This window comes from Podarcis vaucheri, assembly GCF_965113315.1.
Source record: "Podarcis vaucheri genome assembly, chromosome: 1".
NCBI lineage: Eukaryota > Metazoa > Chordata > Lepidosauria > Squamata > Lacertidae > Podarcis > Podarcis vaucheri.
Window position 1 is genome coordinate 93,572,447 of NC_138759.1, and position 16,090 is coordinate 93,588,536.

General features: G+C 44.7%; 2 protein-coding genes across 3 annotated transcripts in view; one reads left to right on the top strand and one right to left on the bottom strand.

The window, feature by feature from the left end:
- Positions 1-553: 553 nt before the first annotated feature.
- Positions 554-7,075, top strand: TSN (translin). Its single transcript, XM_082238749.1, has 6 exons — positions 554-721; positions 1,549-1,642; positions 3,067-3,163; positions 3,477-3,592; positions 4,710-4,789; positions 5,450-7,075. Exons 1-6 carry the CDS (start codon positions 656-658, stop codon positions 5,684-5,686), a joined length of 690 nt encoding a protein of 229 aa, XP_082094875.1. The 5' UTR covers positions 554-655; the 3' UTR covers positions 5,687-7,075.
- A 1,476-nt stretch (positions 7,076-8,551) lies between these two features.
- LOC309540851 (uncharacterized protein) overlaps positions 8,552-16,090 on the bottom strand; it is a 73,769-nt gene continuing 66,230 nt past the window's right edge. For both annotated transcript variants that reach the window (XM_082238172.1, XM_082238171.1), the window contains exons 6-8: positions 14,734-15,362; positions 11,293-11,438; positions 8,552-10,019 (exon numbers count right to left, since the gene is read on the bottom strand). In XM_082238172.1, coding sequence (XP_082094298.1) covers positions 9,224-10,019; positions 11,293-11,438; positions 14,734-15,362 — 1,571 coding nt within the window. In that variant the 3' untranslated portion in view covers positions 8,552-9,223. The remainder of the gene's footprint in view (positions 10,020-11,292; positions 11,439-14,733; positions 15,363-16,090) is intronic.

A 16,090-nucleotide genomic window follows, 5' to 3' on the forward strand; every position in this document is an offset into this window, starting at 1 on the left:
TAGGAACTGCAGCCTGAAGGGGCTGAACTCAAAAGCTACCCACCCTTGCATCGCTTTTCCTTTGCAATGGGGAATATTGCAAGCGCCACCCAACACTGGGGGACCTACTTCTATGTAAAGCCGTTACTTCTGTCGAACCGCGGCCTCCTTGCTAAGAGCCACCCACCTTGCGCGCGCATGGTCCCACGTTCCATTTTTTTAGCACTCCTGCCTGAAATCCTGGAGAGGTGGGCCAAGAGCCTGACTCGACTTAAGGCAGCGTCTTAAGCCGCCCCGCCCCCCCCCGTAGAACTGCCCTGTTTCTACGGCTCCCCCCAGGTAGAAAGCGATATGTAAAATGTGGCCAAGACGACGAGTAAGCACCTTGGAGCCGTTTACTCTCTCCACTTAGGCTGTGCAGCTGCCTCTGCCCACGTCTACTTGCCCCTATGGAAGCTAACGGGGGGCTGACTGCCCTGCGAAGAACGACGCCTAGGGGCCGGGGCTGGGACACGCACGAGAGCGGTGCGTTTTCCTGTCAGGCAGCGAGCGGGGCAGCCCCGCGACGGCAGTGTGGAAGGACCCGTCCCTTTGGCGGCACGGAGAGTGGTGGGAGTGCCCAGAGCGCTGTGCCCGCAGCCCGTCCGACTCGCAGCTTCTCCTCGGCGGCGTCGCCATGTCCGTCAGCGAGATGTTCATCGCTTTGCAAGGGGTGCTCACGGCCGACCAGGATATCCGCGAGGTGAGAGAGGGTCGCGCCGGTGCGAGGACCACGGACTCTTCCCCCGAGCTCGGAAGGGGGATCCCTTTCCTGCCCATCCCTTTCGCTGGTCATCGGATGACGGGGACTAGAGCCTTGGTTTTCCTACCTTCCAAACCGCGGGAGCCAACCTTTTAACAACTGCATGCCTGAAACATGGGACCCATTTCTATCACGTAAACCCCAAACCGCCCTATGTGTCTCTGTTGTGGCTCCTGTAAAAACATTTACATAACGGCCCAGGAGAGGGAAATTTAGTTGTTGCTGCTTGTTACGCTAAGTGTGAGAGAAATTGCATCGGCTGAAATTTTCCGTCCTGCACCACCAGCGTTAAAGATCTTGTTCTCCTTTGCGCCTATTCTTTGTCAAAGCTGAACAAAGAAACAACAACAACAACCAGTGATGATTGCAAGCACTGCCACCCATCTTGGGTCAAGGTGTGATCCACTATGGGGTACTGACCCATCACAAGTAGCAGTATGATGAACAGAATCATAGTAGCAACCTAATTGCCTCATAGATAACCATTAGTTAGCTAAGTAGTGCAGACCCCGTTTTTCAAAAGCCAAGCTATGGACCCACTACTTTTTAAAAGTTTGATATCTCTATGGTAGTTTTTGTTACGTGAATGGTGCCACAGATCTCCTGAGTGGATTACTGGGGTCCATGGACCCCCCCCCCCCAATTAGGAACCAGAGGTCTAGAAATTTACTAGAGAGAAAGACGGGCAAAATTGAACAGCAGTTTTGTGCTAACATTGCATATTTTTCTGTACAATCATGTTCTGAGTATTTTATTGTTGTTTACAGGAGATCAGGAAAGTTGTTCAAACTCTGGAGCAAACAGCCCGGGAAATTCTTACAGTGCTACAAGGAGTCCACCAGGGGTCTGGATTTCAGGACAGTAGGTCATGCTTTGTTTGCCTATTGAGGGAAAAAAAAGTCACAAACATGTTTACATGCATAAAGGATGGTTACAGAAGATGAGGATAAAAGATGCCACTCAGTAACGTAAAAGTGAAATGGTTATGTGTTTTGTGAAAAACATTTTTCTACTCCAGTTTCTTTGTGAATTGGAAATTCAGGAAAGTGAATCATGTACAATACCTGTAGATTATAACACTAAATTTGGCTGTTTCATTATTGGGCACTTAACTAGTCAACAAAGACTTATTCAGCTGTGAAATCTTAAAACAAGTCTGGTTTCTATATCCTGTCACACTGGGCAGGGCAGCTTGTGGGTTCTACTCTGCTTGAGCAGAGCCTGGTACAAAAGACATAATATTAGAATGAAAGAATTCGGAACCTGGAAAATTTTTAAGGGCCAGAACTAAGCAAAGCACACAGTCTTTCCACACAGTAATCCACTCCCTCCCCATTTCAGCAGTACAATTTAGTGGGTCATTTTGTTGTTGCAAGTGTTAAACACATCTGCGTAAGAAATCCTTGCTGATCTGCTTCAGATCACCCAGAGAATTACTATTCAGTCACAATTTACCTTCTGTTCACTCCAGGTGTGGGGAGCCTAAACAAGTAGAAGCAGGCTTCTTGCTTCAAACTGCCACCCTCCAATTCATGGGGATTGGGGGTGGGCAGTGCTAGCACATTTGCTTCCACACCTCTACTCATCTGACAGCTTACCCAGTTGCAGGAATGAATCTCCCAGTAGAGCAGAGCGGCTGCAATAACATTCCCACAGCAGAGTCATTGCCATTTACTTTGAGGGTGGGAAGGGGGAAGTGGTGTGAAGGTCAGGGCTGTACAGACGAGCTAGCTAGCAGGAGCCCTGGATTGCCTCTGCCAGTGCATCCACAGAACCCTAACTCACCCACCCACCTAGTCTTTCCCTGTAAATGACAGTGACGGCTTCCAGGCACCTATTGCTGCAGCTGAACCACTCCTGTCATTATGAACTTATTTCAGTGGGACTAAACCATGACTAACTTAGGCTTCAGTCCTGTATCCACTTACCTAGGAATAAGCCCCATTGAACTTAATGGAACTTAGTTTTGATGCATAGGATTGTGGTGTCCTATGGATGGATCCAGTGAATCAAACTTAATAGAAATTTAATAAATATATAAATGCTGTTGGGGTTGTTGTTCATTATTATAGTGCGTACATTTGTGTTTTTATGTTGTAAACAACCCAGTGTTCTTCAGAGGGAGGTATAGATAGCAAATAAATAAGAAACCTGTTTCTTTTAAGTATCACAGTATTGTCTTTGCTCATGGTTCTATGCCTAAAGGGTGTTTTCTTTAAAGAAACTAAAAAACCAATAACTAGCCTTTGTTTTCGAGGTTAAGTAATGTTTGTTTTTAATTTCAGTACCAAAGAAGTGTCAGAAGGCTCGTGAACACTTTGGTACTGTTAGAACACAGTTGGCCTCTCTGAAAAACAAGTTCCCTGCAGATCAATATTACAGGTTAGTAAATGTCCACTTTCCTCCTGCCTTTTGTGGTCTTTTTTATAATATTTTATTCTTTTTTCCATATAGAAAGTTACATTTGTTACTGAGCAATTTTAAACCAATCATTTTAATATGGATGGCTATGATTTATTTCCACTGTTGGAGGCAGTATGCTTCAGCATACCAGTTACTAGGAATCACAAGCGGGGCGGATGGTATTGTACCACCACAAGGATAGGATTTAGGTCTAGATGGGCATTTTGTCGGATCCAGCAGGAGTCTTCTGTTTAAAGTGCCAGGAATCACTTTTTCTTTCCCCCCCATGCAGATTTAATGAACATTGGAGATTTGTGTTACAACGTTTGGTGTTCTTAGCAGCATTTGTTGTCTACTTGGAGACAGAAACCTTAGTGACTCGGGAAGCTGCTACAGAAATACTTGGAAGTAAGGAATTGCTTTTCCACTTAAATGCAATGACTTTTGGCTTTAGCAAGGCTCCCTGTCTAAGAAATTCAGTAAAATGTTAACCTAAATTGGCACGTCAGAAAGCTTCTACATGCCACTTTCCTTCTAAAACCTTTTGACGTAGTTTGACGGTGAAATAAAGACTAGACCTCTGCTTCAGCTCTGCCAAGGTTCCTTTTTTAACTGAAAAAATTAGTAACTGTTAGTAAAAAAAGGAGTCCATATATGCACTGCTCGAGAGCTATGAGTTGGCAGAGTTGCAGGCTCCCTGGAAATGTAGGAAGTCCACAGTGAAAGACAGGGGAATGTGGGAAGATTAGGTGTACACATTAATTGTATGAAGCTTCTATACATTCTTACTTACTTTGAAGAAGCCACACTTGTATTCAGTGAGGCTTACTAAATGTTTAGGATTACAGCTCTACTCCAGCAGTGTGGACTCTAAATAGCAGCTACTCATGAGGATCTTGGGCAGAGGTTTTCCCCATGAGCCCTGCTACCTGAAAATCCTTTTAACTAGAGATGCTAGGGAGTGAACCTGGGACCTTCTGCATGTAAATAATGTGGTCGGCCACTGTGCTTTGGATTTGGGGCTAAGATATGTAACCCTACAATCCTTCCTAGAGTCTGAGATTAACATCCAAGGTACTTCTCTGTGTGCACCCACCAAGAGATGTCAGAGAGTGGCAATGAGGGAATGGGCCTTTTCAGTGGTAACCTCAGTTAGAGGATACTCTCCCCAGGGAAACTCACCTGACACTGGCTTTGTCCTCTTTCAGGCACTAGGTGAAGACATTTTTATTCTCCCAGGCATTTGGACAGCAGCACTGATATTGGAACTTTTGGTGGCTACCAGGGTATACATCCTGTGTGAAGGGCGTGGATGCTTTGTGCTGTTTCAGATTACTTTTTCTTTGGATGAACACTTTTAGTATTTTATATTTGAATTGTTTTTGAATCGATCGGTGTAATTAACTAACCATTAACCTAAAAGGAAGGCCTAACCTGAATTGGCACTCCTTTCATTTTGGAGTCTTCTAACCCTGATGATTTGTATTATCAGAGTTGAATCCAAATCCGTTCATTCTTTTTGCAGTTGAATCTGAAAGAGAGAAAGGCTTTCACCTGGACATTGAGGATTACCTCTCTGGGGTGTTGACTCTGGCTAGTGAGCTGGTAAGTAGAGAGTATTGAGAAGTTTTAGAACTAATGCAGCATTACTTACCTAGTTGGACTGAAAGTAATATCCAGAGCCTTGCGTGGACAAAACTAGAGGTTACATACAGTGGTACCTCGCAAGACGAATGCCTCGCAAGACAAAAAACGCGCAAGACGAAAGAGTTTTCCGTTTTTTGAGTTGTTCCGCAAGACGAATTTCCCTATGGGCTTGCTTCGCAAGACGTTTCGTCTTGCGAGTTTGTTAGTTTGTTTCCTTTTTCTTAAAGCTGCTAAGCCGTTAATAGCCGCTAAGCCGCTAATAGCCGTGCTTCGCAAGACGAAAAAACCGCAAGACGAAGAGACTCGCGGAACGGATTAATTTCGTCTTGCGAGGCACTACCATGGCTCTTTCTTTAATGAAGTTGCTAGTTGCTCTTTTTCTGCAAAGGGAGGCTTATGGTTGCATATGACTCTACTACTAGTAAAGGTTTGCAAGATTGAGGCTTCTTCATCAAATATGCTCTAAAAGCCAGTATAATTTATTCTCTGGAAGGAAGACAAAGTGCTGAGTACCCTGTTCAGATGTTAATACTGTTGTGGGCCTCCAGTAAGGCCTACCTAGCCCAATTTGTTCTGTGCACGTCTGCTTATCTTGCACCATTCTGCTTTCTTCCATAGGCTAGGTTGGCAGTGAACAGTGTCACAGCAGGAGACTACGCCCGTCCCCTCCGCATCTCTGCTTTTATCAACGAGTTGGATTCCGGATTCCGCCTTCTCAACCTGAAGAATGACTCCCTGAGGAAGCGCTACGATGGCCTCAAGTACGATGTCAAGAAAATAGAGGAGGTGGTTTATGACCTGTCAATCCGAGGGCTCAACAAGGACTCAATTGCTAATGCTGGTGGGGAGAAATAGAGGAGGGCTTGTTGAACTGAAGCAATCATTACCTCAGTCTTGCTGCCAATGAAGGAGAAGCTTTAACTTGAGCTCTCCAGCAGTAGTTTAGAGGAACCACAAAGCTGCATACCACTGTTGTTTTTTCCTAATGGAATGTTTAGTATGTCCAAGCAGAAGCACTCATTCCCCCCCCCAAGCCCCTCTAGCAGGCACTGCTTGGAGTCCTAAGTCACCCTGGCGTAAGCAAACTGTCATCTCTGAACTACAGCTGTTGCTATCCCATTATCCCTGCAGAACCAAGTATGGGGATTATTTCCCCCCTGCGTCACAGCCTTTGTTCAAGCCTCATCCTTTTTGGATCTCCATGTCATTTACATGTAGCACAGTTTATGCAGACTGCTGCCCTGGGCTCCTTTGTAATAAATAAAAGTTCAGTACTTGGCTGCAGCTGATGTGTAAACAGCTTGTCAAAAAGCATTCATTTTCTACTCATCTGTGTAAATCAGATAGATTGCTGCATAAAATCAAGAGTTCAGAACTAGGATGATCAGTTCAGTAGACATATTGTTGGGAATGTATGTTTTCAAATAGTCACCGTTCTATAGTACACATATATTTGTATCCTTAAACATGCTGATTTTTACATTTGGGAAGAGACGTGAAATAGTCATTGAAGCCGAACAGTTGCTTGTGGGCATTTCCCAAGTATATATATAAGTTTTTAAAAGCAAATCCTGGAACATGTTTTAGGTGATTTTTTTGTGGGGGGAGGAGCACAGATTTCAAGGAGGTAAGTAGTTACATAACAGGGCAAAGGTGTTTGTGTTCCTTTGAATTCTAAGTGTCCTGTTTCACATTTCCTTCATTTTGTATTGTATCTTTTCTATATAACGTTCTTGGTCCATCATGCAGCAAAGAATGCATTTGGCCTTAACAAAAAACGGTGACACTTACCTTGATCCTAAACACACGTACATGGAGGCGAGTTGCTTTGTGCATAGGAGCACAGCTTTTGTATGTAGGGTGCAGGTGCAAATCACTCTTCTTTCACCTCCATGTGTGTGCTACCTCCACTGTATTAGTATTTAACATCCATCTTCTGAATCTCATTTATATGTGCAAAATTTGTTTCTGCAATATACTGTGTTATTTTGTCTGAGCATTTTTCATATTGTGTGCTGTATAGGATCTGTTATCCCCTTGCCCTAAAGTTTTTCCTTTGACAAATATCACCTCCAAAAGATAAGAAAAATATTTGTACTTTACAATATTAGTGGCTGTAAGTATCTTTTGTTTGTAAATCTTTGCCTTTTTCTGGTTATGTTTTGGGATGGGTGGGGGAAAAGTTCATTGAAAAGCAAATTCTTCCTTTGTTAACGTGGGTAAATAAAAGACACTGTTCTTTAATATTGTGCTTCTGTGATTTTGTTTTGTATGTTTCTTACAAGCTTGCACCCTGTAATTCACAATAACTTGTTTAGTATACAGGTGTCATATTTTCTTCATTTTAACGAAAACCCCTTCTTTCAAGACACTGCGATTCTACAGCGCCCATTTTGGGAGGAAGGCTATGATAAAGGGCTCACAACTGGCACAGAAAATCTTGCTAAACAATATTCTTACAGTTCTTTTCCTGTCGGCTATAGAATAGAAAAGTGCTGCCACATATTTTGTTCTCTAGTATTCTACAGAGTTCTTTTTTATTATTATTCTCATGTGTCACTAGGATAGGAGTGATCTGGTATGGAAAACAAAAAGAGAAGTTAATTAAAGTGCAAGGAAACATAATTATTAAAACATTTTATGTTAATCTACAATAATGTAACGGATTCCTTTTTAATTAAAATTTTGAAATACACTAGATTACATCATTTAAATAATCACAAACTAGAAGAGGTAATTGAGCCTTGTTAACAGAAGCGTATTTCAGAACGATTTCTGATGTTAAGACATTCCTTGGATTTCTACAATGGGTTTTTAACCATTTACAAACAAATCCAGTGATCCGTAAAGGGAGAGAGTATTGCTTATCCACAGGATTATACAGGTATTCTGGAATGTTTGTGAGTGAACTCTGAATATATTTCGGCTTCCTTTTCCATTTACATGTTACATGCATTCAGTGCAAAGTAAAACTCGGTAAACTGGTTCCTACGTGGGCACGAGGGTAGAAGTAGAAAACTGATAAGCTAACAAAAGATGGATGAATTAAATGTTTCCTGGGAGAGCAAGCTGAAATGAGACTAATTATACTGTCTAAACATTCTCCTTTATTGTGTTAATACTGCTCTAAATTTGACTGGATGTTGCCTAATGCTGTTATAATATATGCACAATGAAACCAGTCTATCATATATGGTCAAAATTCCTTTTTCCCAGCACAATCATGCAGTGTCAGACATCTCGCACTCCTATCTGATCCCCACATTATTAACAATATTAGCTCAATATTTTCTCTCTAGAGACCTGCTCCTCATGATCTGGTGCCAATAACCCCTAATTACCATAGAGGAAGACATCCCAAGTAGGCCACAAATCTGAAGGGCCCGCCCTGCCCCCCCCCCTTGAGCAAGTCTTCACAGGGTAAAGCCTATTTGCCCTCAGACAGACAACACACATTTTGTTGTCTTCACTGTTATACCTATTTACAAAATGTGCAAAAGATTCCCATTACCCAGAATCTAGATCTCACTCCTCTTACCACTTACGAGCCTCCTCTGATTTCTCCTTAGGCCAAGTTGTGCTGAAGTGATTATTTTGGCTAGCCAGATTAACTCCTTATGTTCCTACAGCTCATGCTTAACTTTCATTCCACACTTAACAGGCAGTCTTCAAACTAACAACACTCTTCCTTTTCGCTACCAGCTCAGTCAGTTACACCAACCTCCTCTCAAGATGACAGCCTCTTTTTGACAGTTTGTGTTCCATGGGGCCCTCACTTTATCACCTCATCAGGCAATGCCTCTCAAAATGGGGAATGTGGCCTCCAGAAGGGTTTGTGGGGCACCTACAAGAGAGGGGGCAGCATTTTGTAAGTCTTATTGATAAGTAGGTCTATAAAGATTTCCACAATCTGAGTGTCTACCTCATGGATTTGCTGACGGAAGGGTGGAATGGTCAGTCACAGACTGCTGTGGGTTACCTGAAGCTAGAGACCATGGACTGTGGGAGCAGCTGAGAAGAGGAGTAGGGGAGGTAGGGGACCAACTGTGTGTAGGAACCACTCAGTTGGGAGCAAAGCAGACATAAAGGTTGTAGGGGCCAGGTAGCTACACCCAATGAGGTTTCTAAGTTGGGTTGTATGGAAGATCTAACAAGCTTAAAAACGGGGCACATTTTTTCCTTCAATTTGAGAAACACTTATTTAAGTGGTACTCGTCACAAATGAATTCTCAGTAGAAAACGACATCGTTACGGATAGCTCCAATGCTAATTGGCCAGGTGAAGTTCATCCTTGGTGCAATTTTTGTTGAAAAGGAGATCTTCAACCCAAAGCAGGTCGTGAGGAAATTTCTGAGCTAACTTAGCCAAGTCATTTTGCAGTCAGCGATCCTTTCATGGCCTATTGTGCGATGCGCTTATCATGATGTTGGGCAAGGCGTTGCGCCGCTTCTTCCAGGAGCCCAGCTCCCGAGAGTACCTCCGTATCTGCCTGAACCAGTGGTGAGTCCGTGCCTTGTCTCCATCTCGGAACACAAAAGACTCCCGCCTGATCTCAAGGAGTTCAAACGTGTCGTCGCAGTCGGGATCCACAGAGACCACACAGTTGCTGAGTCTCAAGGGCTCCCTGAGCAAGCTGAACTTCCCATTATTTTTGTCCCTAATCAGTACCAATACTGCATCTTTCACAGGCCCTGGCTCTCCGGGTTCAAAGCTAGACTCAGAGGCGCGTCTGATGTTGACCATGAGGAGCACTTGCATGTTCTGGAATTTTAAGGTCTTGCTGCCCTTTTTGACCCACTGCCCATCAGGAGGCTGGGCCAGCTGCAAGGGGCCTTCCATCACAAAGCGGGTTTCTTCCCGCAGCCAGCCCACAGTCTTGATAGCGGTTTCCCTCATTTCAATGTTAATGACCTCCCTGTTCTTCTTGCTGTCCTGGCGGAAGGAACGCAAAGTCCACGAGTTTCCTTCCTGCTTGGTCTTCATGTTTATGTGCTCCAGGTGGGACTCAATGCGGCTTTTGGCCTCCCTCAGGCTGCTGTGATCTGGGTGGTACTCAGTGGTGGCTTTGATGATGCGGCTCAGCAGAAGCGGGTACTTGGTGACTCTCTGTAATGGAGCCATGAGGAAGGACCGCAGATTCATGCGGCGAAGAGCTGTGTTGTCGTTCTGGGAAACATTGAGGAAAATCCTGCAGGGAGGTAAAAAAATAATGTATTTTGTAAACAGGTACAGGAAAACAGAAAAGCTTACACCGAGGGTCTTGTTCTTACATACACATGAGGCATTGTTATCTTTAATTAATTAACATTTACAAAGTAATTATGACTTAAGATCCCAGAATATTATTGATATATACTGCTTTCCTGCAAAACCATTTACTTGATTTGCTAGACTCAGGAACATTCCCCCCCCCCCCTGTTCTCAGGCTTTGTTTAATGCATCACTAAGGTAAGGTTCAATAGACTTGCTGTTGATATCTTAGCTGTTAAATATTACTAAATTTATGCAAATGTAGACACAGGGCAGTATCTAGCATATTAGTTGCAATAGTGCAGGGAATGTTTTCACCCTCTCCTTGTCCTATGTGTCCTCTGTACCCTAAATCTGTTCTGAGGGTTCCCCCAGCCCTCTAGAACGGATTTGGGGAGGAGGCTGGAGGTGCAGGAAGCACTCAGACACTGTACTGGGAATGTCACAGGTGGATGGGCACGGCCTTTCTATCGTTCTGATAAAGCCCCAGTTGGTGATGTGCCTTTGTTGGTAAACTCCTCAGCTCTAGTTGATGCCATGTATCCTGGTGTAAGTGCCTGGTCATTGATGAACCCCCCCTCCCCAAAGCATACTTGCTCCAAGGGGTGTTGCTAAGTACTTAAAAGTATGGGCTCATAGACAAACTTTTTGCATATCTGAATTAATATGTACAGATGCAAATTCAAAATTTTAATATTACAGACAATAAGCCCATCGGGTTCAATTATCTTGCACCCCACTCCAGATCTGTCCCCTCTTCAATTAATTAACTCTCATTTTCCCAAAAGATCTTTCTCCAAATCCATTTAATCCCCTTACAATTGCCCCCATTCATTATTATCTCTAGGTACAATCATTTCAAACTCATTTATTTCCACAAATTTGTATCTTACTAACCCAGATGACACGCCCCTCCAACACACACCCAGTTAATCTCTTGAATACATTACCTACCCAGAAATGCTCAGTACATTTAGGAAAAGATATGGAGTCTGTGCCTCAAGGCATATACTCCCTACCAGGCCTGTGCAAGGGGGGGGGGACAGCTGGATACACTTGCCCTGGGCCTTGGAGGGCTAGGATGACTGGGGGGGCTCCACCAGGGGCCTGCAGGACTTATGGTGTCATGTCAAGAACAAGACTTCCATGCTGGGCTTCATACAAGCTCTGAATGGTCCTGCTACCAACCCAAGATTAAGAGGTCTCCTCACCTGAGTAACTCCTTCTCTTTTTCCAGTGCATTGAGCATGTTCACTGAAGATGACTGCTGGAGGCAGTACGTCTGGAAGGCAGGCAGCATATTGACAAATTCCAGGAATATCTCACCGATGCACACAGTCATGAGGTCATCATCGCCCTGCCGACACACAACACACAAGGCAATGCATCAGCCAGAGACGTGGAGGTACCAGAGGCCATTAAAAGCCACCTGCCTAATATTCAATTGTGGCGAATGTGCTGGAGTGGAGCTGGTGACATTGGTGTCTCTGCAGTTTATGGAGCTGAGGTGTGTCAGGGCAGCAACAAAGGCAGGGCTGTGTGGACATACCAGCAAGAGGAACAGATTGGTGTCCACACAGCCCTGACCGCATCACCGCCCTGCCCCGTCCCAGCCCTGCCCAGGTAATATGCAGCCCAGACCTACCACCTTGACTGCAACTGCTAATATAATTACAAGGTGATCTTGGAGTACACGTTAGCAACACACCTCATGATAGCTGTTTCAACAATGAGTTTATATTGGCCACGTTTCCCATAAACTACAGCTTGAATGCATTCTGAATAATTAAGCTCTTTCCGCACTGAAAACAAGCAAAAGTGCTACACGTTTTTTCCTTGAACCTATACCAGGAACTGCTAACTTCTGCACTCTATTCTCCAAACAGTGGCCCAAGCCCAGTCACTAGGAATCACAAGGGAGAAAAATGCTGTTATACTCAGCTTCTGTTTGTGAGCTTCCCAAGGGCATCTCATTGGCCACTGTGAGGACAAGATGGTAGGTGAGATGGGCCTTTGGTCTGATCTAGCAGGGATCTTTTTATGGTTTTCTACTGACTCTGGTAGAACATTAAAAGTGTATGCAAACACAATGCAAAAGTGATTAATCTCAGCTTGACAACCATGTTGTTATTCCCTTCCACGTCTTTTAATGATTTACTCTACTGATGTATATTTTTAGAATCTGTTACATTTTGATTCCTAATTTAAAAAAGATAAAAGTATTTCACAAAAGACTATTGCAAGACCATTCCCCCTTTTTTGCCAGCATGAGGTGCTGTAGCACAGAGGCTCAGTTATGACACAGAGTACTACACTATTGCTGAAACAAAAACAAACATTCATAATTAAGGAAACATGCCATCCAACTTAAATGGTTTGCTGAAATCCATTAGCAGACAGCATCCTTGTAAGTTAAACTGGATTTCAGTTGAATTTCATGGATTAAATCTGCACTTTTGAGGTTTTGAAACTGGAGACTGTACCACCCTATTCCCCCCAAAATTTCAACCCCATATATGTCAAAATAGAACGCTCAACATCTGAACCCTTTAAACTTACTGCATTAAAATTTGCATGCATGCACACAGATTTCTACGAAGTAGTGCAATGCAAATTTTGCATATATGATTTTGAGTTCTAAATTAATTTTAAAAATTGTGACTGGCAGAGCTGGAAATGGCTCATAGGATCTCTTTTACACCTTTGGTCTTATTCCCCAGCTCTTCTATTATCCTTGATTTCCCTCCTTGGCTCCCCAGCCTCTTAAAAAGTTCAACTACATCTCTGACGCAGTGGATAGTATTATCACATTTCCCCATTTTGGATGATTATATCTTGGCTTAAAAAGACACAAACCTTTTGCCCGCTTGCACCACCAGCATGCAGTCCCTGGAAGGTCAGCTATGAGGAAATACAACCCTTGAACTGAAAAAGGTTCCTTGACCCTCGTCCAGGCTGGCTGGGAGTGACCCCCAAGGGTTTCACACAAGACTCTTTTCCAACCCTACCTGGGAGATGCCAGAGATCAAACCTTGAACCTTTGTATATAAAACATGACCTCCGACACCAGGAATAATCCCTCTCCTGCCTACTTGTCCATATACCCAGTACTGTCTTCTCCGATGGCCCTCTAAGGCAGAGGGTTTTCACTGCACCTGCTATCTGATCCTTCCCCTTCCCTCCCTTTTAAAAATGGCTAAGTCAGAGACTGAACCTGGAACTTTCTGCATGAAAAGCATGTGTTCTCCTGCTGAGCTCTGGCCCTTCCCCAAGGCGATTATCCGGCCTTCAAAATAATACTCTCTCCCGCATTTGACTTGCAAAGTTCAGCAACAGGGCGCAGAGCCGTGTGCCGTACACAGGGTGCTAGTCTGTAATAATGAACCATCAAGAACTGCTGTTCCAGCAAATTATAAGTAACCTTGAGTACGTTCAAGAAAGCCAGTTTGGAGCGTGGCTCAAATAACACTTAAAGGATTTAACTAGCCTTGCGCCTGTTCTTGGCCACCGGCAATTGTTGGCAGCCAAAGCCGCTTTTAATTGCTCTCCTGTGGGCAAGATGGGCTTCTTTGAATGCTGCTGTAAAAATTAATTTCATGGTAAAAGGGTGTTTTGTTTCTTTCAGAGCCCTTAATAAAGCACAGGCCATAATATAAATACACAGCGGCGTGTAAATGCCATTCGCTTTGCTGAGGTGCTAGCGCAACCGTCTGCCTGCCAGCATTGTTTTCCTTCAGCCAATGGAAATGCGGTAATATTTGGAACTGATGGTAGGCCTCGCTGCGCAGCAAATTGAAAGTGCTAAAGGGGCAATTCCACATGTCATAAAGCTAGCCCCAGACTGGTCTGTTCAGGAGCACATGGGACAAAGGGACTCAAGGGGTAAGGCAGCCTTCCCCGGCCTGGTGCCTGCCAGATGTTTTGGACTACAACTCCCATCACCCCTTACCATTGGACATGCTGGCTGGGGCTGATGGGAGCTGTAGTCCAACAACACCTAGAGGGCACCAGGCTGGGGGAGGTTGGCATAGGGACGCATGCATTGCAGGGGGCTTTCTTAGGTGATTCTATGATTCTACAAGGCACAAAGGATTTTTGAGATGCTTATCCACCAAGTGGTCTTGAATTCACGTAACTTGTCAATCACAAAGAAACACAGGCGACGTATGGTAGACTGGGGGGCATCCAATCAGAGCTGAGGCCTTCTTCCCTAATCTAGAGGCAGATGTTTTCTCACACAATTGAAATGACAAAAAAAAAATTAAAAAGTTGGTACCCTTTGGAACAAGAGCACAGGGAAGCTGCCTTATACCAAGCCAGACCAACTAGCTCAGTACTGTCTTCTTTGACTGGTAGCATCTCTCCCAGCCCTACCTGGAGATGGTGGGGATGGAACCTGGGACCTCTTACACGCAGTGCAGATGCTCTTACACTCAGCAATGGCCCCTTCCCTCTTTCAGCAGCTAAAATGAGTCAGACAGAGGCATACCCATTCTCAATTCCCTTACCTGCTCATTAGGCACTGTGCCTTTCTAATGAGTGGCACAACCTTTGAGTGCCATAGTAACAAAGCTACAGTGGCAAAAGTAGCTCATTATAACTGCACAGGGAAACGGAGAAGATATCTGAGACCACACACAAGCACACACTACCTGCTCAAAGGCCTGCTCAATCTCTTCCTGAAGGTACTCCAGGAAGTTTTCGTTGAGGTCAATGAGCTCCTGTATGTTGCCGAAAACCACCAGCAGCTGGTCCTGTGTTAGCAGGCCAGCAGCTTGCATGGGGAGGTAGAACTCTTCCTTGATGATGCGCAGGTCCTCCCCGTAGCTGGTTTCAGTGTTGACAAACTCCAGCACCGACTCCTTCCGCTCCGTCCGGCACTTCAGGCACTTCTCGCAGAGGATGGCCCGCCTCTTGTTCTGGTTCTGGACATCCGTCTCCAGCGGGAAGTGTCTCCCCCCACAGTCGGTGCAAGGCTGGTGGGCCTCCCAGGCCTGCAGAGATGCCAGCGTCTCCGACGCCTTGCTCCTCCACTTCCTACTCAGCACCTGGCTGATGCCGCTGTCCGCCCGCTCCATCTCAGCTGACCTCATCTTTGGCACCCCTCCACTGCTGGCATCGGCACTGTCCCTCTCGTCACTCCCGCCCACAATGCCGCTGTCGGCGCTGAGGCTGCTGACGTTGCTCCAGCGGTGTTTGGAACGAAAGGAGCCGCCCAGAATGCCGTGGTTCTCATCAACGTTGCTGCTGTAGTTGAGGTTGGCTTTCGTCAGCACTGGGCCTGAGCAGGGGGGGAAATAAAATAAGTCTATTTGTGGAACCTTTCCATTGTTTTGTTCCTCAGCCCTGTTCATCCAACAGTAAAAAGCTTGCCCTGTTTTGTTGTGTTTTTCTCCTTGTGACCAGGAAGGATTCTGCAAAGTACCTGAATACAGAGACAGGGAGAACCTAGTTCTTACTGATATGTTGCTACGTTCTGGCATTTTCATACATACATAAAGATTTTCTTTTTCTTCATGCTAAGAAAAGCTTGACCTGATCGCTAAGCATGCTCTTAAAGGTACAGTAGCAGGTCATCTTTAAAAAAAATAAATAGACAGAAACCCTCCTTGTATTGTACTGGTTAAATTGTCCATCTAGCCTAATGTTATCTCCAAAGCCTTGGTCAAGGTTTCCTCAGCCTTGCCTGCTGAGATCCTTTAAATAGACCTAGACAACTCTTGACCCACCAATATATCCCGCTGGCTACATTGCTTGCTGGGTGCTTCTATATATTTGCAACCCCCCCCCCAAAGTAGAGGTTTATCAAATTCCTGCTGGGCCACAATGCACAACTGTGTTTAGTCTCATGGGCCACAAGCTAGCAGGTCTACCTGACAATATGCAAAGAACATATTCTGCTTCTGAGTTACACTTCTCTCTTTAATTCAACAGCTAGGGAAGGATGCTCTCATTTAGAATTTGGCTCAGGTGTGTTGGAAGGAACAAGCCTGTCCTAATGAACTATGC